General features: G+C 38.0%; 2 protein-coding genes across 2 annotated transcripts in view; both read left to right on the top strand.

The window, feature by feature from the left end:
- rassf5 (Ras association domain family member 5) overlaps positions 1 to 2,567 on the top strand; it is a 42,600-nt gene extending 40,033 nt beyond the window's left edge. The window contains exon 6 of the mRNA XM_084396003.1: positions 169 to 2,567. Coding sequence (XP_084252129.1) covers positions 169 to 321 — 153 coding nt within the window. The 3' untranslated portion in view covers positions 322 to 2,567. The remainder of the gene's footprint in view (positions 1 to 168) is intronic.
- A 2,757-nt stretch (positions 2,568 to 5,324) lies between these two features.
- On the top strand, positions 5,325 to 13,455 carry dyrk3 (dual specificity tyrosine phosphorylation regulated kinase 3). Its single transcript, XM_084394612.1, has 3 exons — positions 5,325 to 6,147; positions 7,166 to 7,281; positions 9,270 to 13,455. Exons 1-3 carry the CDS (start codon positions 6,105 to 6,107, stop codon positions 10,857 to 10,859), a joined length of 1,749 nt encoding a protein of 582 aa, XP_084250738.1. The 5' UTR covers positions 5,325 to 6,104; the 3' UTR covers positions 10,860 to 13,455.
- The last annotated feature ends 11,366 nt before the right edge of the window (positions 13,456 to 24,821 follow it).

The raw sequence follows: 24,821 nt of genomic DNA, 5'->3' as shown, positions 1-24,821 counted from the left end.
CCAAAGGCACGTGTCTTATCCATTGCATGTGTCTTATCCATTGCGCCACACCACCCCCCACCACACATATAGGTTCAGTAGACAGGTCTGTTTCAGACAAATCAATGTTCTGGTTATTATTTCCTGTGTCTGGCCTTACTGAGACATAGTCTTCTGTCTCTTTTTCAGTGGCATGCATTCTCAGTCCCTGAGCTGCAGAACTTCCTGATCATCCTGGAGAAGGAGGAGAAGGATCGCATGCGGCAGGTGGAGCAGCGTTACGCCGCCTACAAGGAGAAGTTGCTACAGGCTCTGCGTAAGGTCGAGGGCAAACCGGGCTAATGCAGGACACAGAATCTCCTTCACCCCACTGAGCCAACGCCGGGCCAGCCTGGAGGACCAGCAGCCCAACAGACGAACTCACTAAACCTCCACTCAGGACTTTGTACAAGCTCTCAGCATGGCTCTGTGACCTTTAACCCCCAAAGATGGGCAAAAGGATCCGAGACATGACTAAGACGAAGAGGAGGTTGGAACTAAAGATTAATACTTCAAGAGTAATCCTTCTCTCTGGAAATGGCACACTGTTGAAAGCCCAGGAGTCTGTTTCTGGCAGTCATGCTTTTTGATATTGAATGGGTTTTGTTTCGGTTTCTCTCTTTGTTTTTACATTGACCCCATCTGTCTGTGTCTTTTTATATGCTGCTGCTATTGCTGCTACTGCAAGTGTTACTTAAAGCATGACTTTCCCTTTGGTCTCTCTGCTTGTGTCCTACCGCATGTCCTCTATCAGGGAATATCTATATGAAAGAGGGAAGTAAAAAAAAAAGCACTTCCTGTTCAAAAAGGAAGTGGGGAGACTTAAGTTATAGAAAATATGATGCCTGCAAGATTTCAGAGGACTAATAGTACCTTTGTCCATATAACAAATAACACAGTTCATAGACAAATAAAACATACTACTGTAAAAAACGACGAGTTATACTCTTTATACTGGAGATTTTCTTAATATAACTGCAGTTGAACTGTATTAGTGATAATGTTTCACCCTACAGCTCAATATTTCACCTCAGAGAGTCAAAATATTCTTTCTTTCTATTTAAATTATCAAAATAGCTGCACATCTCTATGATAACTGTCGCTGCATCTATAAAAAAAGTGTTTGAATAGCTCGGACTCCTCGAGAAATGTGAAATGGCTCAATGGCCCCTCGTCCATTCAGGTGTCCCATGATAGCATTTAAAAAACACTCAGCCCTGACAAATCACCTCAGTCTCTTTAAGCGTGCCACCAGTTCTTAATGTGCTGGGAGCATCGGTGGATGTGAGGATTGTGGGATGTGGTTATCCGGTAAGCTTTTCTGAATCACTTCAGCTTTAAGCACATAATACACAAGGTCATGTTAGATTAAAGGGCATCTCCTAGATCAGCACTCTTAAAAGCTCTATGGATCCAAACCACGAGGATCTCAATCTGCATTACACCAAAGGAAAACAGAACAAGTTCCACATATTGTAATCACAAAGCTTTTTGCGAGGCAATTTAGAGACCTTCCTGCTAATGTAAAGTGGAGTCAGGATGTCTATGATTTGCACACCACTCCTGGTCAGCCAGTGTGTAAAGTAGTCAATATTATTTTATATAGGGGGACATGAGATGGATTTAACAATTTTCCCTTCTTTTTTTTGTGCTTTGATAATCTGCATTTAAAAGTTTTTTTAATGTGCATACTTTGGTCTGAAAAATTATGCAGGAGCATGTGAATTGAATGTGTTTGTGACACTGGGGGAATTTTATTATTTGTGAACAGCATTCTAAAGCACTGAAGAGGTATTCCATATTGGTCTGGAATAACTGTAAACCTTTCAATTTAATGTTCAAGGCACTGATATATCATTTTTCATTTCCCTTAAAAGCACATTTAAGTCCCAGTCTCTTAAAAAACCACGGGGTTATCATTTTTGACCTGTATGTTAGAAGAGATGGTACTTTAGAGTCATACGTTTCCATTTGGAACAACACTGTGCCCATACACTCGGCCTGTATATTTTGATCTTGAATGGGTACACCTCCTGGTGGACTGGAAGTCTCACGTCCACCCTTAAGCAAGCGGCAGGGCCTCGTATGTCTGCTCGGGCTACTTCTCCCTGACCGCCATATTCCTGCTGGCAGTGCCTTTAGTCTCCGTGTAGCTTCTCTTGACTGTGTACTGTACATATGCTCTAGATGTCTGGCCCTATAACTCCACGTTGAGAGATTTCACACACATTCAGTGGCAGTAGCCAGGTGCTTTCAATGTCAGAGCCATTAAGTCCATGTGGGACTTTTTGGGAGTAGTGATTACAAATGTTGAGGGGTGTGTCTGTGTGTGTGTGTGTGTGTGTGTGCGTGCGTGCGTGCTTGTGTGCATTTGTTTTATTTATTTTTTGGCTCAGTTTCAGTGTGTGTAAACTTGAATATTTGGACAAGTCAGAACTATCGGGCAATCTTTTTCTTTTTTTTTCAGAGTATCAAATGTTTAAAATGTCTATAAAGCTGTAATGTAAATATCCATAAGAATGAAATAAAAGGTTACCCTTTAATGGCAATGAATTTGTCTTTTATTTACAATTAAATAAATGAGGTCACTAACAATAAGAAAAATAGAAGTTTACAAATAATAAAGATTTAGTTAAAATTTAAATGAGGCAACTAACTTGAGGTACAAACAAATCTATAGTTTTAATTTTAGGAATATAAAAAATATAAAAAGCAGGTTAGATGCATAAAATTACATTTGACATTTTTAAACCTTTAAAAGTAGTTTACTGTAAATGTTTTACTACAATAGTGGAAAATATGCCAATATTTTACATTTTGCATCACAAAATATTACTGTTGGTGTCCTGTATTATGTGACGGATTACATCATTTCTATCTACGGATCATAAGCTAGTTTTACATCAATAACAGTATAGCATTATCATGGTTGCACAAGTCATACACAACCAGCAGAGGGAACCCTAATCATAGTTCAAATGCAAACACTTTTTGCTTCAATTGCAAAAGATGTCCAAATATTATTTATAATTGAAAGAAACAGTTGCAGTAGTTGTGAATTTTATTTTTAAAAATGATGCATTGCATACTAACATATGTATTTATATGGTATTGTGTAGCAGTATAAAGAAAGCAAGGACATGCACTATGTTGTCACAACTGCTACACTGTGTCTAGAACAAATAAGAAACAGCCAACATTAAACCGTAGTGTCAAGGGTCAGATAGCGCACGTGCAGTGCATTGTGCACGTTTGTGTACACATGGCACATTACAAGAAAAACAAGTTATTTCAATTGTAAACTTAGTTTGAACTGGCTCCACACTTTAAATAAACACTTGGTAAAATCCACCTACAGGTTCAACAGCATGCCCATATTTGGAAAAGTCTGGCAATATTTTAAGGACACCTAGAAACCTTTTAAGTCTCCACAAAAAGACAGCAGTTGTGAGTGTCCATCATAATGTTACAGAGCCCTCATGAGGTGGGCATGTCATGTCTGCTACTGAGAGGTCAACCTGAAAACAATGTCAATATGTCATCTGAAGACTCAAATATAGACAGGTCTCAGCTTCCCCTAAGACTGATGGCTAAGAATAGCATACTATGGCCAGGGTCCTGTTGTAAGCACACCCAATTTAGCTTGACATGTCTCACCATATCACCCTTGTCACCCCTGCATGTGCTCTTCTGCCTAAGTTGATCTATATCTGGGCTTTAAAGAGTTTGACAACAACGCCAGACTTGCCAAGGCAATTTAAGATATCCAACAAGGCTTAGGATTGGTGTGTTTTGATATGGTCCATATTTATCATGCAATAAATCTTGTACCTTTGTTTTGTAGATTGCCATTATAGTTGTGCTTTCTATTTTTAGCATGCGCATGTAACATAAAACTTTTTAAGAGATTTATGGAAAAAATATATTCTATCGACTTTGTTTGAATGGTCACTATTTAATGGTGACATCTTAATTTTTGCATACTGAATCACAGTTGGTCCTCTTTCTGACATTTAGTGAATTGGTTTTTCCCCCATCTTAGGCCATCTTTAGACTGAAAAGGGGGAACAAAGGACCAATAGAAATGTGTATCCACAATACATAATGAACTCATTTTGCAAAATAAAACTGGTTAAATTATGCAAATCAAATTATATAATGATATCACTCTAATCATTGTTTTTCTTCCGTCTATACAAAACACTGTTTAATGTAATTTACAAACATTTTAAAAAGACAGAAAAAGAAATGGGAGTTTAATTGAATGTATAAAACATTAATATTAATTATTAATATTAATTTAATATTACCTTACCCTAATATTACCATTAATATTAATAAAACCTTCACCATGCAGACAATAGTATATTTGTGATCAAATGACAGATTTGCTGATGACCTCAAAATCATCGATTCATACTGGCGGAAGTTAGAGAGTTTTGAATGCGAATATTATTATAATTTTTTTTTTTTTTGGAGCAATCTAGCTTATAGATAACATTAACATAACATATTCATACCAAAAGCCAAAAGATTTCATGGGGACTTTAATTGTAATTCTCCATTTAATTCCATCCTGCAATTCAGTCGAAAACATATGCGCATATATGACCCTGGATCATTGTATGGTTCAAATTAATAGATTTTTCCTTTTATGCCAAAAATCATTAGGATATTAAGTAAAGAACATGTTCCATAAAGATATTTTGTAAATTTCCTACCGTAAATATATAAAACATTTATTTTTGTGAGTGAATGCAGCACGCGATTTTCTCAATGTTTCTATTTTTTTACACCCTCAGATTCCAGATTTTCAAATAGTTGTATCTCGGCCAAATATTGTCCTATCCTAACAAACCATACATCAATGGAAAGCTTATTTAATCAGCTTTCAGATGATGTATAAATCTCAATAAAAAAATAATAAAAAAAGACCCGTGTGACTGGTTTTGTGGTCCAGGGTCACATATATATATATATATATATATATATATATATATATATATATATATATATATATATATATATATATATATAAAGCTGAAGAATCATTCCGTTGTCATCACTACAGAAATCACATTAGTAGCCTAATCTATTTTCAACTCGAAACGTTCCTGTTTCGTTTTGTTTATGTTTGGATTTAAACTGCCTTTTCAGTAAATAGCGCCATTTTGGCTCAATAAGCACTTCCTGGTATCAGGTCAATCGTTCAACCTTGAAACTAAAGGAAGTTTGAGCCAGAATGGCGTTGTTTTGGCCTCGCCCCAGCAGGCAGTCTCCTCACGAGCCCTGTTTGATGACGTCGCGCTCGCGCTGGGCGAAGCTGAAGACGCTCTTAGCAACAAGCTAAGAAACCACACATATCTATGCGCTCGATTTCGGGACGGAACGCGCATCCAAAACACTCCGACGATTTATGAGACAACTTGTTTGAGATTATGAGTTAATTTGGACTTCTTGTTTTTATAATGAAAGCAAGTTAGACCTGTACTATCCGGAAAAGAGGAAACACTAGCCTGAGCTTTAGCTGGCCGCTGGACCGTGTGCTCGGACTGGGATGACTCTTCTGTTCAAATCAACAACACGATATTCAGGAGAGGGAAAGAGTGGGGGAAGTCGACATCCGTTTAATTTTTGGACTCAGTCTAATTGTGCTTTAGGGAGGCAGTTTGTGGTCACGGAAACGCATTTGTTTTCCCTGCCACTTTGAATCTTCATCAGCATTCGAATGCATTTGTTAAGTTATATTCGTCTAGCTACAGGTTCGGACTTTTGTGTCTCTCTTCATCATGCTGGAAATATAGACACCTCTATTACTTCTTCTCCATGCTTGTAATACAGGTGGTCAAACTGATAAGCCTCATGAAAACAGCTTAAAGGGGATCATGCCTGAACCCTTCAGCTCTGTGAAGTCTTCTCTCTAGCCTCTCTGGACATCTAACAAGCTTCCTCTCGGATATGAGACTCTGATGATACTTTGGTCGTCTCACTAGAAAGACATTGCATTGTTGTTTTGGATGGATCTTGCTTTAGTGAAAATATTTTTCAGAGGAAAAGGAAATATTTGATGTTGATTACGTGCAACTATGATGATATTGAGCAGAAAACCAGATGGCCCCATAACTGCAGGTAGGTATATCCATATGAAATGTAATATCCTGTTCTGTAAGTTTGATCTTGGTTCACTTAGCAAGCAAAGACTATTTTGAAGACAGCCAGTTCATTGTTTTTGGAATAACGTTACACTGCCGGTGTTAACAAGTCTTCGTTAATGTACTGAAGTAAGCAAATGCCATAATCTTGGAACCACATCCTGTTTATTCCTGATGAAGTTGTCACATGTAAGTTACATCAGCAATGAAAATGCACGGGACAGTGGGAACAATAGCCCCTACAGGCCACATTATCTCCATATGGTCAGTTTATTGAATTGACATCTAAGTGATAGTAATGGGGTCTAAATGCTCAATAAGTTCATAGTATGTGAGAGTTTGTGTAGTTACAAATATTTAGAAATTCTATGATCGTTTGGATACAAAATATGTAAACTCTTTAGTGTTCATTTCATCAATCATGTTATAATGCAGCCTACTGAAGCTGTTGTTCCAGTATTTTTGATACAATGAAAGTCAATGGGGTCCAGAACAACATTCTACTCTCATTGTATGGAGAAAAAAGCAGTTGAAACATTATTCAAATAATTTGTGTTCCACAAAAGAACTAAAGTCACTTTGGAGTGGCATGAAAATTCTGTCATAATTTACTCACCCTCATTTTTTAGGTGACATGTCCTTTGAGGCAAAAGTGGTCTATGTCATTAAGAATCTTTAATAACATAATCGGTCAGAGTTGTGGAAACTGCTGAAACTGAAATGAGTCATGAAGCCTGGTTTAATATGAAGTCACCTGTTGTGTAATGTGCTCAAGAAACTGACGCACCTGCAACTTGGTTACATACCTCCCTAAGGGGATTTCTGTTTCTCAAATGGGAACCCTGTGTTTTTCTGTCTTTCTTATGTTTTTGTAATAGAATGTTTTATTTGTGTAATGGGTATATTGGATGATTAAGTGACAAGTGTATTAATATTTTGCTTGTGGATTCACAACCTAACCCCAGGCTCCTTTTCATGTTTGCGTTTCTCCACAGCTCGCCACGGGGACGGTCTGTATGATTCCTACATGCGCACCGATCACATTGTGAACCAGGACGCTGATGTGAATGGACAGAGTCCCTCTGGGCTGCCCCCTCTCCCCAAACACACTGTAAGTCCTGACTTCCTGTTCCCCAGACCTAGTGCCAGGACCTTCTGGGGCTCATCTTTCACAGCATTCTTTCAGTGCGCCCTAAATGAAAAAAAGTTTCTCTAGTGCTCGCAGTTTTAAAGAACTTTATTCAGTTCTAGAGAACAAGTGCGTTTGAAAATCCAAATCACTATGAAGTCTTGTATGAGTAAGCCAGTTTTTCAATCTCTGCTCCTTCAACTCAGTATGTTCGGATGGATTTTCACCCCTGTGGTTCAGTCTTAGTTGAGCACATGTTCTGCTGCCACTTGTGCATCTTGGAACGTTGCGTATTTAGACAAGCCTTCCTCCCACATTCTGATAGTGGTACAAGTTCCATCTGCAGCACATCAAGTCTGTTTGTTGTGCCTCACAGCGTGTGTATTTGCATGAAAAGCCAGTGCTTTTAATCCTTCAATAAATAAAACATAACTGTATTAAATTTCTATTTTTATGCTGGGTAAATACACTAAAACAATATCATGTTCAAACTGGACAGATTAAGCCTTGCAATGAGGTGCATGCAGCTTACAGTATGATACGTCATCATGGGACCGGTGATGGTAAAGGATATGATAATCCGATAATTCTCCACTGTACTATTATGCAATAAATAATTCGTGTACGTGTTGGACCTGGTGAAATCATTTTTTATTGTAAGACTTTATCACTCTTGTATGCTATTATACGGCACTTCTAAGATAATTAATTGGTATTACCCTCTGCAAATAATTAACTAGTAATTTGTCTACCGTAAACCTTCAATAAACAACTTTGATTTTCTGGCATTTGTGGTACAAGCAATCGTAGTAGTTTCCAGTAGTTCCACTCGTTCATTTACCTAGCTTCCCACAAAGCAGATTTAATTTAGGTCACCTACTCCTTGTTGAGTCAACCAAGCTTTTTTCGTTGTAATTGAACAGCTGATGCATTTGGCTAGTCTCTACAATATCCTTCAGTTCCCAACACACTGGTTTCTATTTTTGTCTCACTCCTTGGAACTGCCTTTCCATGCCCCTTCCCCCTCCAAAATGATTGGCACAGTTTATTTGGCACTTAATAATTGTATCTAAGTGACCTAATTTTTGGTCCTTTGCTTCCTTCTTCTTTTGCTGTATGTAGAGCCAAACAAGCTATAGCTTGGGCTTAACTATAAATCGTTGATAGTGGAATCTTGAATGTGAATGAGACTAGGAGCAGTCATGGTGCATTAAACATCCTGAATGTGAAAGATAGTTCCTCTGTTCCCCTTCACTCAGGAAAGCCCACTGTGACTGGCATAAACTACCACTATTTATGACATGCTTATTTTGTAAGGCAAAGGTTCAATGCATATTTAATGATATAGTTAGGTCTAGTGGCAATTCCTCAACCATGGCAAGAATTCTTTCCAAGCGTTGTCCTGAAAGTATGTGAGGGAACTGAAGTCATACACCCTTTCTAAAATAAAATGTCCATGTTGCTTAGTTTTCCCAGTTTACTGAAATGCAGTTGATTCTGTATATAAATTGCATTACTGTGCTTTGCAATCAGCATGATTTCAGGTCTTAACAACTAGACTCTTGCTTTCGTACGTTTTTTCTTGTATCCCCTGGGAGTATGAAAGTAATGTCCTGTTCCACTAGTTTTCAGTTCACATTCCAGTCATACTGCAGAGACTGTCTGGCATTCTCTGTCGCTGCAATTATCACTCATGCATCAAACGTCCCCACTGGTCATATATTATTCCCAGGGTACTAGATAGCTGATCAATTCTGCACGTTTGTGCCATTGATTGTTTAACACTGGTCTGATAAAACCTCAGAATTACAGTACATTGATTGTTCAGTTGTATGCATAAGCCAGAAGCTATGTGGAAGATTGTGAAAATTCCCTCATCTAAAAAGATAATGTTAGCTTTGGTCAACTTAATTTTTGTCTTACAAAACTTCTTTTGACAAATTGTTGAAATATCTCTTTCCTTTTTGAAGGGTGTCAACAAGCCTACAATGAAGGATCACCAAGCAATCCGAGGAGGACAGATGAAGGTGAAATATATTTACGAGGACACCTACAACCGCAAACTCAATGGTGTGACCCAGCACAATGGCACAAGCCAAATACCAGCTAAGTCCCAAGCTGCAATCTCCAAAGAGAGAAGCGTGGACAGCAACAGCTCTGTGAAATCCTCAGAGAGCTCAACAAAAGTCACAAAGCTGGGCAGCCCAATGACCCCAGAACAAGCTGTCAAGCAACACCGACAGCAACTGACTACCTTGGAGCAACAGGAGATCCACAACTATACTGAGATCTACTTCCTGGGACCAAATGCCAAGAAGAGGCAGGCAGTAACAGGGGGCACTAACAACTGTGGTTATGACGACGACCAGGGAGGATACATCCACGTACCTCATGATCACCTTGCCTTTCGCTACGAGTTCCTCAAGGTGATCGGCAAAGGTAGTTTTGGACAAGTGGCGAAGGTTTATGACCACAAGTTACAGCAGCACCTTGCCTTGAAGATGGTGCGTAACGAGAAGCGCTTCCATCGGCAAGCTGCTGAGGAGATCCGGATTCTGGAGCACCTGAAGAAGCAAGATAAGACCGGCAGCATGAACGTAGTTCACATGTTGGAGAATTTCACCTTCCGGAACCACATATGCATGACTTTTGAGCTGCTCAGCATGAACCTGTATGAGCTCATCAAACGCAACAAGTTCCAGGGTTTCAGTCTCCCGCTGGTACGCAAGTTTGCACACTCTATTCTCCAATGCCTGGAGGCTCTCCATCGCCATAAGATCATCCACTGTGACCTGAAACCAGAGAATATATTGCTGAAGCAGCAGGGCAGGAGTGGGATCAAGGTAATTGACTTTGGCTCCAGCTGTTTCGATCACCAGCGTGTCTACACATACATCCAATCCCGCTTCTACCGTGCTCCCGAGGTCATCTTGGGATCGCGATATGGTATGCCTATAGACATGTGGAGCTTTGGTTGCATTCTGGCAGAGCTACTTACAGGATACCCTCTGTTTCCTGGTGAAGATGAAGGTGACCAGCTGGCCTGCATGATGGAGCTACTAGGGATGCCACCTCAGAAACTGCTGGAACAAGCTAAGCGTGCCAAGAACTTCATCAGCTCCAAAGGCCACCCACGCTACTGCACGGTAAGCACACTTAGCAACGGCAGCGTAGTCCTCAACGGGAGCCGTTCTCGCCGAGGAAAATTGCGAGGTCCCCCAGGAAGCAAGGAGTGGGGGTCGGCCCTAAAAGGCTGTGATGACCCCACGTTCATTGACTTTCTGAAGAAGTGTTTGGATTGGGACCCTAGTACTCGAATGACACCAGTTCAGGCTTTAAGGCACCCCTGGCTCTACAAGAGACTGCCTAAGCCTGCACCTGGTGGCGAGAAATCCATGCTGCCCAAACGGATCACAGAGCACAGCACCACTTTCCCTACTATCATCTCCAAGGTACCCCCAGTCATGGGCTCAACTAACAACAAACTGCGGACCACCATGATGGGTGACTCCACTGGAAGTATACCCTTTCGCACAGTGCTGCCGAAGCTTGTTTCATAGAGATTCCTTAGCTTTTCAGGGATAAAGACATATTTGTAGCCGTTTTAGAAGTGGATTCCCCCCCCGTTTCTTTTCTAAATGAGTGTCAAAGCTCACTGTTTAAATTTTTAATGAAGTGTAGCAAGCAAAAACTTTTATACAACTATACTGTGTTTTTTTCAAATGGCCTTCAGAGTGTGAAATTCAAAGTTGACATCAGGGCTGTTTTTTACACTTTGGGCTTGAATCCAGTGCTGTTGATTGAGGTGGGTGAAATTTTTATGCTGTTGCTCGCTCCTTATCCTGTCTTTTCTGAAGTTTACACTACTTCTGCTCAGACAAATGTACTACTTTTGCATCTCTAAGTGCTGTTTTGCGTGTATGTGTGAATCTTAGTGTACTTTTTAAGGGCTTAGAGTGAATTTGCAGTTTTAGGTCAAGCATCTGGCTCTAATTTTCAGACAAAACATCTTTTAAATGTCTATTTGGTGTTCTAAAGCCCATGTTATCTTATCTTGGTCTAATTTAGATCAGCACATTTTCAAATTTTATTCAATTTTAACAGTATCTTCCCCAGTCACTTGCATCCCAGTGAGAGGTCAAACTCTCAGCCATTTCTTTCCACAACTGTTTATTTTTTGAGAAGCTGTTGCTTTGAATATGTTACCATAGAACAAGATATAAGAAAGTTTGTACTTGTTGGTAAGTGGTGGAGTAATTCTGGTCACAATGCTGCCTGATGGCCATGCCCATTCCTGGGAGGTATTGGGAAAGACTTTTTCACAGGTGTTGTAGGAGCGTGTTTTTTATCAGTGCTATTTTGAAAGATATTGGTCAGGTTTCAATCGAAGGCAACAGGCAGTATCACGTGTTTGCCTGTAAACAGCAGTATGTATTTCCCTGCAGCTGATTATGGGGGAAGGGAATTGCACGTTGGCAGTATTTTCAATAGCAGTGTGCTGTTTGCACTCATCGATGATAGATCCCAAACTGCCAGTGTGAAGACTTCATAAACATGTTCAAATTACGAGATAACAAAAGGTGGATGACATGCATCCTTCAGCATTCTGTTTTTTTCCTATAACCTCACTCTTGTCCAGCATTTTATATAATGTTTCGTTTTAGTTTTGTTTGCAATTATTCTTATGCATATGCGTGAGAAGGTAAGGAAAAAAAAAACCATGACTAAACAGACAGTGCAGGGTAGTTCCCATCCCCCAAAGCTCACCATCAGGACACAGTGTGGTAAATTTCCAGTGACTCTGGTTGATGGTGTAGTCTGGAATATCTCTTTATAGTGACCTATTTTGTTCCCCTTTTCACTCTTAGGTTTACAAGAGAATTTTGCTCTTTATACAGTAGAGCACGCAGCACATTCACCCGCCCACAATGGCACTGCTCAATGTCTGAACTTTGAGTATTTGTCCACGTGAAACCACTGTAAGGACAAACAATGTATGCATTTGGTTGTTCGGAAGGTTGTTGAATGATCTAATGTAAGCATGTTTATTGACACTGCCTCACTCTTTTTAGCTGTGAATTAAACACTGAATGCTTAGAAGCTAATTGTTTCAATGTAAAACACTAATCTGCTGAAGGACTGTGAAAATGAATGGTGCTTAACCCATTGACCCTTTAAGTTTGTAAAGCATCAGTTTGCTACCTGGACCAAGGTAAGAATGAGCAATTCAGGCAAGTAGTTGCGAAAGTCCTCTTAATTGGAAAAACATGTCTCTTCACACCTCTTTCTCAGGTTGTAACCCTTTTGGGGCTTAATGGACATTTATAAATGATTCCACACATTTAGCGGGTGTAAAGATGATTTGAGATTTAATAAAACTAGGTTTCAGAAAAAAAAAAAAACAGTATAGCTTTAGAGATGTTGGTGCTCAAATTAAAACTATAAACCCCAGGCCTCTATAGTGTCTGTCCAATCATAATAATTTTTGGGTTCATATGTGGTCTCCCGCACATTTTCAGTTGTTCGGTTTCTTTTTGGATTACATCAGGGGAAAGTAACCTTGTGAAAATGGTTTAGTGTTTTTCTACCTTTCTTGTGAAATCCATCTTTTATGCTCAAAAGAGATCTTTACCACAGCAATAACAGCAGCACGCTCCACATCTTTCTACTTCGCTTTGACTTTCCTGTCTGTTTATCATGAATTTTTCACCAAAGCACCCGTTCACATGGCTGTCTCTTTTTGTTTCGTCTCAGTGCGTGAACCCCTTGGTTCGGGGGACTCTAGTCTTGTGCCTTTAACTGAACACACTTGACTAAATAATGAAGGCTCAGCACGGGATGACTAATGTTTCTCTTCCAGCTTTACTGGTCAGGTTTTTGTATTGCTTTTTATTTCACCCTTTTATAGAGTTTTTACTTGTGTTTTAAAGAGAAGTGAAAGGTAATGATGTAATTTTCCTTTAATAACCTTTGTCTGTTGACTGTTGGCCATGTGGTTCAAAGCATGATAGTCACAGAGCGCATGAAAATAAGTGATAAAGTGAAATAGGAGTAAATGAAAAGTTTTAAATAATGACAAAGTGTGTAAGTAACCAAATGAGCTTGTATTAGTTTCTTTTTCTAAAAAAGAGAAATAAAAAAATCAATATTACCATTGTTTTGTTTGAGAATTGTCATTTATCGACCCTTTTTTCGTGAATGTTCTATCCCTTAAGTTGGTATGAAAAGAAAATTCATTGTATCTACTTTATAAATCCATGTTATAGATCATCTTGTAAATAATTTATTCATGTGTACGATATACTTTTTTAAACCCTACTTTTTCGTTTTTACTTTTACAGTGATCGGTTACTCTCAGATGTATGTCATAATACGGGAAAATGATATGCTGTTACTTGTTTCAGCGTGCCTTTAAGCACTTTTATCTTGTCCAATTTTAAATGACTGAAGAAAGCATGTTTCCATAGTGCAGTACACAGTTGTAGGGAGTTCTGAACAATAATGTTTGAGTGTTATTCCATGGCAAACTTTACTCAAACAGGCCCTTGAACACACCTATGAAATATAATGTTTTATGCAGGAATGTGCATTAAATATTATTTTCACGCTTAGGTTATTATTCATCACACAAGTGGACACAACTTCTTAGAAATCATAATTGATCTTTGTGTGAATGTTATTTATAACTCTCTTGTAGGAAGTATTTAAGTGGTGGCTTCAAGTCAGACTCAAGCCTGGTCCCAGTTCAATTACCGATGTTCATAAACAACAGATCACCTTATAAACTGGGTAAACAGATGGTTGCGTCATGTAGATTTTTGACTGCATGTCTGAACAGTATGTAACAGACTAATGTTTTGACTTCTCCTCTCATTCACTTTTCCAATCTTATAGATCTACAGTTATAGATCCAAATGGCAAGATTGGCTTGGTTGAATGTTCTCACTAGAATACCCCAGACACTAAAGTAGCTCATTAGGGCAAAGTGATGTGAAGAAACAACAGGATACTTGAAAGCAGTCACAGGAGGTCTGGAGATATTCAAAATTGGACACTGTTCCTTCATGAGGAGAAATATGAAAGTATCTTTGTTAGACTCTGATCTCCGGCCTTACTGATGCTTGTCAAAGCAGCAGCAAAGAGGGCAAACCGGTCGGTTAGTGTATTTGCATATGATGAGTCATATAGTTGCCGCAATATTTACATGTTTGAAGTGGATGTGTCCTGTGTAGAAACAAAATGAAAACTTAGCTAATCCTTTTTTTTTTAAGTCATGATATAAATTGTGAAGTTGGTGATTCTGATGATCTTGGTATATTTGGCAAAAACATCCAAATCAATTCAATCATTGTGCTGTCGCAGCTAATGTAGGTGTCAAGACTCAAGACCAAAATTATGCAACATATTTCTCAAAACACTTAATATTAGGAATTTAAGATGACAAAGGCATAACTACTTAATTGAATGTACCTTTCTCCTTTATCTTTCACTCAATTCAGATTTTCCTGAATGAGTTTTAAAACGTGTTGTTTGCTTAAGCGCCAAAAGCAGGAATGTCTTTTGTTGTTTATCTTTTGAAATGAAACCAGAGAACTTTTATTTCATCTTATGCTATGTTCAGTTTAGCGGCTTAAGCTAGCCTGCATTCACAGTGAAATTTGCTCTAATATCGCTTGGTTTATTTTTCTTTAGGTTACCAATGCAAATGTTTTCAGGGTAGGCATATAGTGTACAGATATGTCCCATTTTACATCCGCCATTTTGTAGGAAAATGAGTGTGAGAAATGTGTTCACACTGAAAAATTCAACAAGCTGTTGCCTGGATGATGTTTTCAGCTTATAGTCATAGTTCTACCCTAAGCTAAAGTGCTACATGTGCTAATGCTAACAACAACAACACATGATGTGTATAATTTAGCTGCTGGAAAACTGTGAATACCAAATACAACTTTTTGTGTTATATTTGAGATGATACTAACCATGAAATTTTGTAGTTAGATATCCAAGTACATAGCTTATACGACATCAATGAATTGAGACACGCAACGTGCATATGGGATTAATCAGAGCAGGTGTGTGACTGTCTGGGACAAGTCGCATGACCATCTCTTCTTCACCAGTCTTCAACATGTCCAAACAGGCTCAGAACAACAGTGCTTCAAGGTAACCACTCATATCTCATCAATCTCATTGAGGTTTTGGAATGACATGGTTGATTTAACCTCACAAACCTGTCCTGCTAGAGGAGAGCAGATTAAGTCAATCTCATTAAGGATCCAACACACTGAACATATGACCCATATGGACTCCTCGTTGGTCGGGCACAGTGCGAATGGTCCAAGTAGTCGCATCCTCCCTCCCTTCTCCCTTTGTGTCAGGAACAGCCTTCCAGACTAAGGGTTTTACGAAGACTTAGTGCTTCGGCCATATGGAGCCTTCACAGGAGATTGTAGGCCAGCCACAGTGACGAGTGTATGAGCTTTCATTAATGTTACTAAAGGCGTAAGATGAGGAAGTACATTTAAACTTTCAAAAGACACTGAACCTGACCTGTGCTTTTTGTGAGAGAAATAAGTGTATCATTTTTCAAGGAAATTTTGAGCTGAAAAAGACTGCAATTTTCAGTTGTAACCGTCCATATGGAGCAATGCTGTGCATCATACAAGTAGCATATTGATTTTGATATGAATCTTCACTAGATTTTGAGCAAGCAAGATTTCTTTGGACACAAAAATGGTTGTAATAATATGTCATGCCTCTTTTTATAAAAAACATAAATTCAACTTTCATTAAATAATAATAAATATAAAATGTAAAAATACAATCTATTCCACTTTCCTGCAATGTTGCAAACCTTAAGCTTTAAAGTTTAAGTTCTTTTAATTCATCTAAGAGGTCATACCGTGATGTATCATCCTTCTATTGGTCACACGTCTTCATGTAATATGAATTTACATAAACTTTGGAACACAGTGTGCTTGCGATTTGTCTTCCGTATTCATATGTAAATGGAAGTTAATGGAATGAAAACCCACCATCCCATGATCAATATGTGTAGAACATTTAAATTTTGAGTAACATTTTTAGTCTGTTATCTTTTTAAACTGTATAGCCATTATTGTCAGTATTTAAATAATTCTAAGTGTTTTTATAATTAAAATTTCTTCATTATTTTGTTTTAGTTTTTTTCTGCTGAGTTCATTGAATTGCCTTCTGCTTTCTCCAGAAAGGATATATGTGTTTCCGCTTTAGATTTCGGTGAAAGCTAAGTGTCCACACTGTAAAAAGTGATCAGATGACTTAACTTTAAAAAAACGAGGAAACCCGTTTTACGTTTTACGTAAAAAAAATGTACGTTACGTAGAATTGTCAAGTTCACATAACAATTTTTTCAATTATGCATGCAGTTTATTTACTTAATAATTTTAAAGCAACAGGTTTCCTCACTTTTTTTTAAGTAAGCCAAGTGATCACTTTTTACAGTATACCTTTTGGAATAGCCTATATGATTCCTTCAAATTCTGCCTGCGTGGCAAGCTCGTCTAGGATGTGGAAAAGTGGTTATTTTGCATGTATTCCAAAATATCTCTGATTCATGGAAACACACTTGTATGTAATTTGTATTCTCATGCAGATACATTTGTGTGGCTTTTCGAAAAGAAGTAGCACACTCCAGAGATGTTATTCAGAGTTTTAAAGACATAATTTCATGAAACCAACCAACACAAAATGAAATCAAAACAGCACAGCTGTTATGATGCTGCTACCTAAGGGCAGTTCAACAAACGAAGACCTCAAGAAAAACGTCCTTTTTGTTTATTCATATTGTAGTCACGCGCTTCATGCTTTTCCGTGCCTCTTTAGTTTTAAGTGAATGCACCATTTTTAGAGAATGTTATTGGCTTTGGTGTGTTTCAATATCACGTGCTTGGTCTAGAAGCACAAGAATGCACCCGTTTACTTCATTTTATTCGTATAAAGGCATTTAAAGAGGATTTTTTCCCCCTCAAATTTTATCCAGCTTATGCTTGCTAGATTTATCATTTTGAAGCCCCCCCCCCATCACTACAGTTAGTTCAGAGGATTTATACGCTTGTTAGCTTGAGGTTATCTAATGAAAGGGGCTGAAATGGAATGATTGCAGCGATGAAAACAAACAGATCTTACTGTATGCCCACCTGGATCTGAGTAGCAGTCATATTGACGTCTTTAAACTTAGTTGAATGAAATGCGTCAATGCGAAATGAGTCACTGATGCATCATAGTGTTTTCACACGCTGTTGTTGCAGACTACTTTCTCATAAAAGTCTGTGAGAGTCGACCACACAGGTCTACTTTAGCTGGTAAAAATGTGGCCTTTATGGAAGAAGGTTGTTTCTCTAGAATTGAGGCTGCACAACAGGCTTGGGAAGTTCTGGCTTACAGCAACTCTTCAGTGAATGGACTGACAAGCTCTCTAAACATGAATCATTCATCTGCGGTATGTGCTACCTAACCAAAAAAATTCTGAATCTGCATATTGCATGTCTTTGTTTCCATTCTGATAATGCTTCGAGTTTCGCTACTGGGTTGGGATGATACTTTATTAAAGCTCTGAAATCTTGCAGAAATCCCCCTCACAAAAGCACTCGTGCAATTCCAGTCCAACACATGTCCACACAAGCCGCACACAGGTCCCCACAACTGCGGTGGCAAACAGTTTGAAAGGTGGGGCTGCATTTTAGGAACATTTGTCCCACAACCCGAACATTCCACATTCCAGCGCAGAAGCCAGAGCCTCAGTAACAGCAGCACTGCTCTTGGTTCAGGACGGGCCAATGACTGACACACAGACGTGGAAGAGCTAGCTATGATAAGTGTGGCCTACTTATATTACCCCAGCAACAAGTCAAATGATTCACCCAAACAATCAAAAGAAAGAAATTAGAAATATATTATTATTATTATTATTTAAATACAAAAGGAAGTACATTTTTAGCATCACCTAATTTGTAAAACTTTTGACTGAAATTGAAACAATACTGTTAATCACAAACAAAATGCACTGAGCAAAACTGTATAATAACTGAATTACAATTATATCAACACTCAACTCTTGACTTGTCAGTCTCCATACAAAAAAAAGTGTCGTCATTCTCGTCAATCCGGAATCATTTTGACCAGAAGAGTTGCTGTAGGCCAGAACGTCACCGGGCCTGTTGTGCAGCCTTAATTCTAGATAAACAGCCTTCCATAAAGACCAGTTTTACCAGCCAAAGTTTAAAGTTATTTAATGTTGTAATTTTAATTGTTTTTAATACTTTTATTAACATTTCTATTTAGCTTTATTTATTTTTTAGCTTTGGTTTAGTTAGTTATTTCATTTTTTCATCTAAGTTTTTCTTTTCTTTTTATATTTTGTTTTATTTTATTGCTTTATTTCAATTAACGGATCGAATTAACAGTAACTGTTAACTGTTGTGCGCAGGCTTTTGTACAGGCAATCTTTAATCTTATCAATTGTTTTATGTTTGTTCTTTTCAGGATGAACTTCCTCCTTCATCTGCCTTACCTTTGTTTGTCTTGTCTTTTATAACTCTTATGCTCTGTCTCATGTCTGTCTGTCATATGTTTTTTGCTGATTTGTTTATGGCTGAACTCAGCAGGCCTCAGACAGCACTGAAATAGCCCATGACCCCACAGTCTGCCCGAAGAGCTGGAAAATGAGAGCATGTTCCTCTTTGGGAGCGTCCGTCTGAGGAGCATCTGCCTTTCATGCCCCATTTTAACAGCTTATTTCTGAGAGAAGAAAAATATATTTTTTCTTAGCTGACAAATGTAGCAATGTTGGTCACCAGCATAAGGTGTGTTTTGCATACATGGTACCAGCATTGGTTGCTGGTTGCTGGACTTGAGAACAGCATAACTATGCTGGTTCTCCAGCTAGACCAGCTCTAACCAGCCTGGACTAACCTGGAATTCATGCTGGATTTTTCAGCAGGCTATGGAGACCCTCATAAAAAAAACTCACAGCATCTGCTCTTACTTTTCTCTCTTCCTGGCTCCCAGAAGTAATTTCCTCCCTCCTTTTCTGTTCTTTTTTGTTCTCTGATGGTGTTGCCTGGCACAATCCTTAAAGAGGTCACGAAAGCAACATCACTATGTGATGCAACTCTCTCAAGCAGCCCTCTTTATCCAGCCATCATAATGTTGATCTTTAAATAGCCAGGCAAGACACATCAACACCGACTGACTCCATATTCACAGGGCAAGGTATCTTTGTCATCATGGCAACAGTCTGACCCCAGATATTCCTATGTGAAGTGTTTTTAATAATGTTATCATTATTACATTTTGTCTAGGGCAACAGCAAACCAAATAAGAAGAAAGAGAAACAAAAAAAAATGGTGATAGACACCAGACCTACAGTATATGGAAAAGGGAGTACTGATACCAGCACTGGGAATGAGTTAAGTCTGACTTTTTAATGCACTTAGTGACTGCAGTATATACTGCTGTTTACAAAAGAGAAGGAGCTTTTGGATTGCAGCCCCTGTTTTCCCAGGAAAGGTTTTGTTCTAAAGCAATTGCTGTGAGCATCACGTGAGTGGCCTACTTTCCCCCTGGGCTCTTCAGAGTGTGCTCCATAAAGTTGTAATTGGGGTACGAGTCTTGTGCGATTTATGCTGGGCCTTCACGCAAACATGATTCAATAAAACTCTCCTTTTGTTGCAAAGTACATTTAATGGAGTGCACAATGTTGGATATTGTCAGTGATATTCATGAGTCTAAAGTTGTCTGTTTGCTTGCAGATTTTGTGACGGTGTTTTCCTGAAAACAAACTAAATGACCTTTACGGCTTATTTTAAAACAGTCCAGTAATATGCAGAAACTGAGTCTATGTAGGTTTAGGATTCAACTGTGCCAAACAAACCTTAACACAAAAAACACGGTAACGCTTTCTTTTTTTCTTTTTTTTTACCATGTCCTTGTTTCATGTTACATGCAGTTACTATAAATTATGCATAATTACATGCAACTAACTCTAAACCAAAACCTGATCCTAACCCTATACATTTAATTAAAGTTGCAGTTTGTAACTTTTGGCGCTCTAGCGGTTAATAAACAGAACTGCATGTGTCTTGCGGAAGAACATTGTAGCCGGAGCTACTTCTCTCAGTTTATGTCTATTACGAGTCACGCAGGTACTGGGATACTTCGCAGTGGTACGACCTGAACCAGTCTAAAATAGTCAGAATATAAACACTTATTATAGTTTAATCATGGATTAAATATTATAGCTTTTATATTTTATATAATATTATAGTATTATAGCTTTTATCATGGATGGATGCACTTTGATGGACTTAAAAATAGACCCATTCACTCCCATTATAAAGCTTGGAAGAGCCAGGACATTTTTTTTTATATAACTCCGATTGTATTTGTCTGAAAGAAGAATGTCATATACACCTATGCCTTCAGGGTGAGTAAATCATGGGCTAATTTTCATTTTTGGGTGAACTATCCCTTTAGATGTACCTATTACACAACAAAGATGCCTTAAAATAAAGTGTAACCCAAATCACAATAAGAGCAATAATCAACATCTGAATTTGCGCACTTGGTTTTAAGGAGAAAATGAATTCCAGATGTCACAAAACAAATAAATGTGGTAAAATGTCAACATTTAAAACTTTGTAGTTGTAAATAAAACAAAGATGAATGCAGTATGTTTTACTTACTTTCAGTCTTTCTACTTAAAAATGTTGCTTAATTCAATGTTACTTGCAGTTTCTTTGTAATTATTCGTGAAAATTACTGAGTGAATTTCTGAGTTAAAATTGTCTTTTTGTCTTCTGTTGAGTCATGCCCAAGTTTTATAGACTTATTAACCGTAGATAGATTATTATTGTAGAATAATTGTTAAATCATGCTGTATTTCACCACAACATATTTAGTGCAGGGATCTGACTGCAACAATTTATGTAAGGCAACATTTATCCATTTTATTTCATTTAATTTTTTATTCTATTTTATTATTATTTTGAGATTAGTATTGCGCATCTTTAAATTTATTTTATATGCAGTACGGATCAAACTGACCCTAGAGCAGAACATATTGTGCATGGACATTGTCTCAGGAAGCTTGTTGCTTAGCATCACTGTTGCTAGGTAAACAAGTTATTTGTAGCCAGTGTCAGGTTTCAGTTGGGAGGTTGTAATGCATAAAAACCATCCTGGACAAGATTACAGGTGACTTTCAGTCCTGTCATTCCCTTCAGGGAAGAGTTATCCTCCATATGGTTCACAAATACTATGGTTCACTTAATAATAATAATACAGATCTTTGCTACTTTACCATTGTCTGTACAGGGATCAGCAGGTTTGAACTTTTAAAAAGATGCTTGGTATCACTTTATTTTTACAATCCTGTTCCCCATGTACAGTACATACTGTTTACTTATAGTAATCACAATAAGTGGGTAATAACTACTAACCCTGAACCTAACCTTAACCCAGAGTTACCTATTTCCCAGTAATTTCTTAGGTACACTGCAAGTACATGTACTGTAAAATAAAATGCAACCGGATGCTTTTAAAGAGGTCAGGGCTGTTGATAGCTGAGGACAAAAACAGAAATGTTGGTCTGGGCCCTGTGATAATGGGACCCCTTAAAAAGTATCAACAACTGATAATTGTTAATATATAATAAAGATTATTTATAGGTCTTTGCAATGCTCAGCGGCTTCACCTTTAATCAGATTTGCTATCAATAGTCCTCCATGACCTTTGTGGTTATAAACTACAGTTCAAAAGTTTGGCAATGGTAAGAATTTTTTTATGTTTTTGAATAAAAAAAAATATTTTATGCTCACCAAGGCTGCATTTATGTGAACTGTATTGTGAAATATTATTACTAATATATTTTAAAATGTAATTTATTCCAGTGAAGGCAAAGCAACCATTTCTCCAGTCTTCAGTGTCACATGATCCCTCAGAAATCATTTAAATAAAATTATTTGATGCTCAAGAAACATTTCTTATTATCAATTTTGAAAACAATTGGGCTGCTTATGATTTTTGTGTAAACCATGACTTTTTTCAGGATTCTTTAATGAATCGAAAGTAATAATAATTTGAAATAAAAATCTTTTGTTACATTTTACAGATTCGCTGATAGACGCCTGCTTTCAAACACTCCCATGTGTATCTGTGTAAGCGTTCGGTGAAGAGCGTCAAAGATGTCTATTTACAACATGTTTTTGAAGCGTTGATCATGGTAGCCAATCACAGACATATACGATGAGCGCGTGAACACAATGGCCAACCAGCAACCAGAGGTGTTTAAGAATCCGTTCAACAGCGCTCAAAATTCTAGAGGGAAATGCTGGTATCGTCACATTTTTCAATTTCAGTTTCTTTTGACAACACTACACCGCGATAACGAGTGTACGACCGATGTACGCTCAATGGCTAGAGAATACCCATAATGCACAGTGAGAGTCACGTGCCGAATGAATCCCCACGTATTCCCGCTGAATTAATCCATGCATTTTCGCTGGTTCAATAAAGCTACAGCGTAATATAGGCTAATCCAGGAAAACATTCCTTTTTAATTGTTTTTTAAATTGTTTAATTAAGATTAATACATGCTAATTTCCATGATAGAGTTCAAAATAAATCTTTTCATTAGGCCTACTACTGGAGCTGCCAGTTCACTAAGTTTCAAATGATTGTTAAACAGCAAGCACAAACTGCAATAACCGGCAGCCCTTCTAGTGCTCTCAGGGTCAGAATTCTCTCACTAGTTTTCATTCACTCCTTCAAGTGGACTATATTGGTGGAGTAATGTAGGGAATAGTGATTGAGGGTATTTCGAACACAGCCCTAGTTTCCTAGTGTGTTCCAGTTTGTTCCCTTGGTTACTGATTACGTTCACCTGTTGTTTATTTAGTTTTCTTATTAGCTCTCCTTGTGTATTTAAGCCTTTAGTTCTCCTCAGTGTTTTGTCTTGTGTTAATGTGGTATGTTTGGTTAGTGTTTCTCTTTCCTGTTCCTGTATTCTCCTGAGTGTCAGTTTATGACTATTGTATTCTCCGTCGTCGTGTTTACTGACCAGCAAATTGTGACAATTTGACTCCAAATAATCTTTCATTTACAAATGCATGGCTTCATCCCTCATTAATGTCATAAACGTGTCAAGGTCAGTCAGATATGTCGGATGTCGAGAGTTTCTTTCGTTACATATATTAGCTATTCCTTTAAAAATCATTAGAAAACCTTGTCAGGTTGGAAAAATGTAGGGCCATGTATGTGTGTATTTGTCTGAGGGAGAAATTGTCTGTGTGTGTTCAGATGTCTGTGTTTGTTTTCTTTGTTTGTTGCATGTGAGCAAGTGGTGAAAAAAAAATCCCATGCTGTCTATGGCCAGGCCTCCTGCCGAGCAGCTGTTGGCATGCTGAAGGAGCAGCTCAGCTTTGTTCTCCTTCCACACTGACCGCTGAGAGCTTTCCCATGTCAGCAGGACTGGGCTCAAAGCAAGGCCTTGAAGGACCCTATATCCGTCTGCTCATGACAGGGTGCTGTTCGCAAGTCTCCTTTTCCACCGGTCCAAGGTCAGTTTTGCGGCATATATTAGACTGATAATGATAATTAATTGGGTCAGCACAGCTGGTCATGGATCAGTTGGTAAAAGGAAACAAGGCAGTTGGCAGATCACGGTAAGTGAGGGAGTCCGGCTCATCCGCTCTGTTAAGAGTCACAGCAATTACAGACACTTGATCAGGGATTAAACACCCGTCACAAGCAGATTGAAGGCCCAATTTACACCAAACTGCCATGGTATACTCTGTGACGTGTGATTTAAGATCAAATAAAAAATGTAACAAAAGGTTTTCAGGTAATCATTTTTGTTTTTTGGTGAGACAAAGTATTTAAACTCACATTTTGCTTAGGTTAATAAACACCAAATGTGACCCTGGACCACAAAACCAGTCTTATGGGTTTATTTTTATTTTTATTGAGATTTATATATAATCTGAAAGCTGAATAAATAAGCTTTCCATTGATGTATGGTGTGTTAGGATAGGACAATATTTGGCCGAGATACAACTATTTGAAAATCTGGAATCTGAGGATGCAAAACATTTTTTGAGAAAATCTCCTTTAAAGTTGTCATATCTGTCCATGATTTTGCTGCATCTACTCACAAAAATACATTTTTGATATATTTAAGGTAGGAAATTTACAAAATATCTTCATGGATCATGATCTTTGCTTAATATCCTAATGGTTTTTGACATAAAAGAAAAATCGATAATTTTGACCTATACAATGGGTGTGCCACAAATATACCCGTGCGACTTATGACTGGTTTTGTGGTCCAGGATCACAAATTATGTGTGAGTTGAGAATAGATGTAATCCAGTTTAGACGAACCCTAAAAGCCTAGAATGTCCGTTATGTTATATTAGTTACATGCAAGTCATGACAAAAACACAAAAATTGTAGTAGCATATAACCACAACTATGAAATATTT

This window comes from Rutilus rutilus, assembly GCF_951802725.1.
Source record: "Rutilus rutilus genome assembly, chromosome: 22".
NCBI classification, from domain to species: Eukaryota; Metazoa; Chordata; class Actinopteri; order Cypriniformes; family Leuciscidae; genus Rutilus; species Rutilus rutilus.
This window is presented reverse-complemented; position numbering and strand designations above follow the sequence as displayed.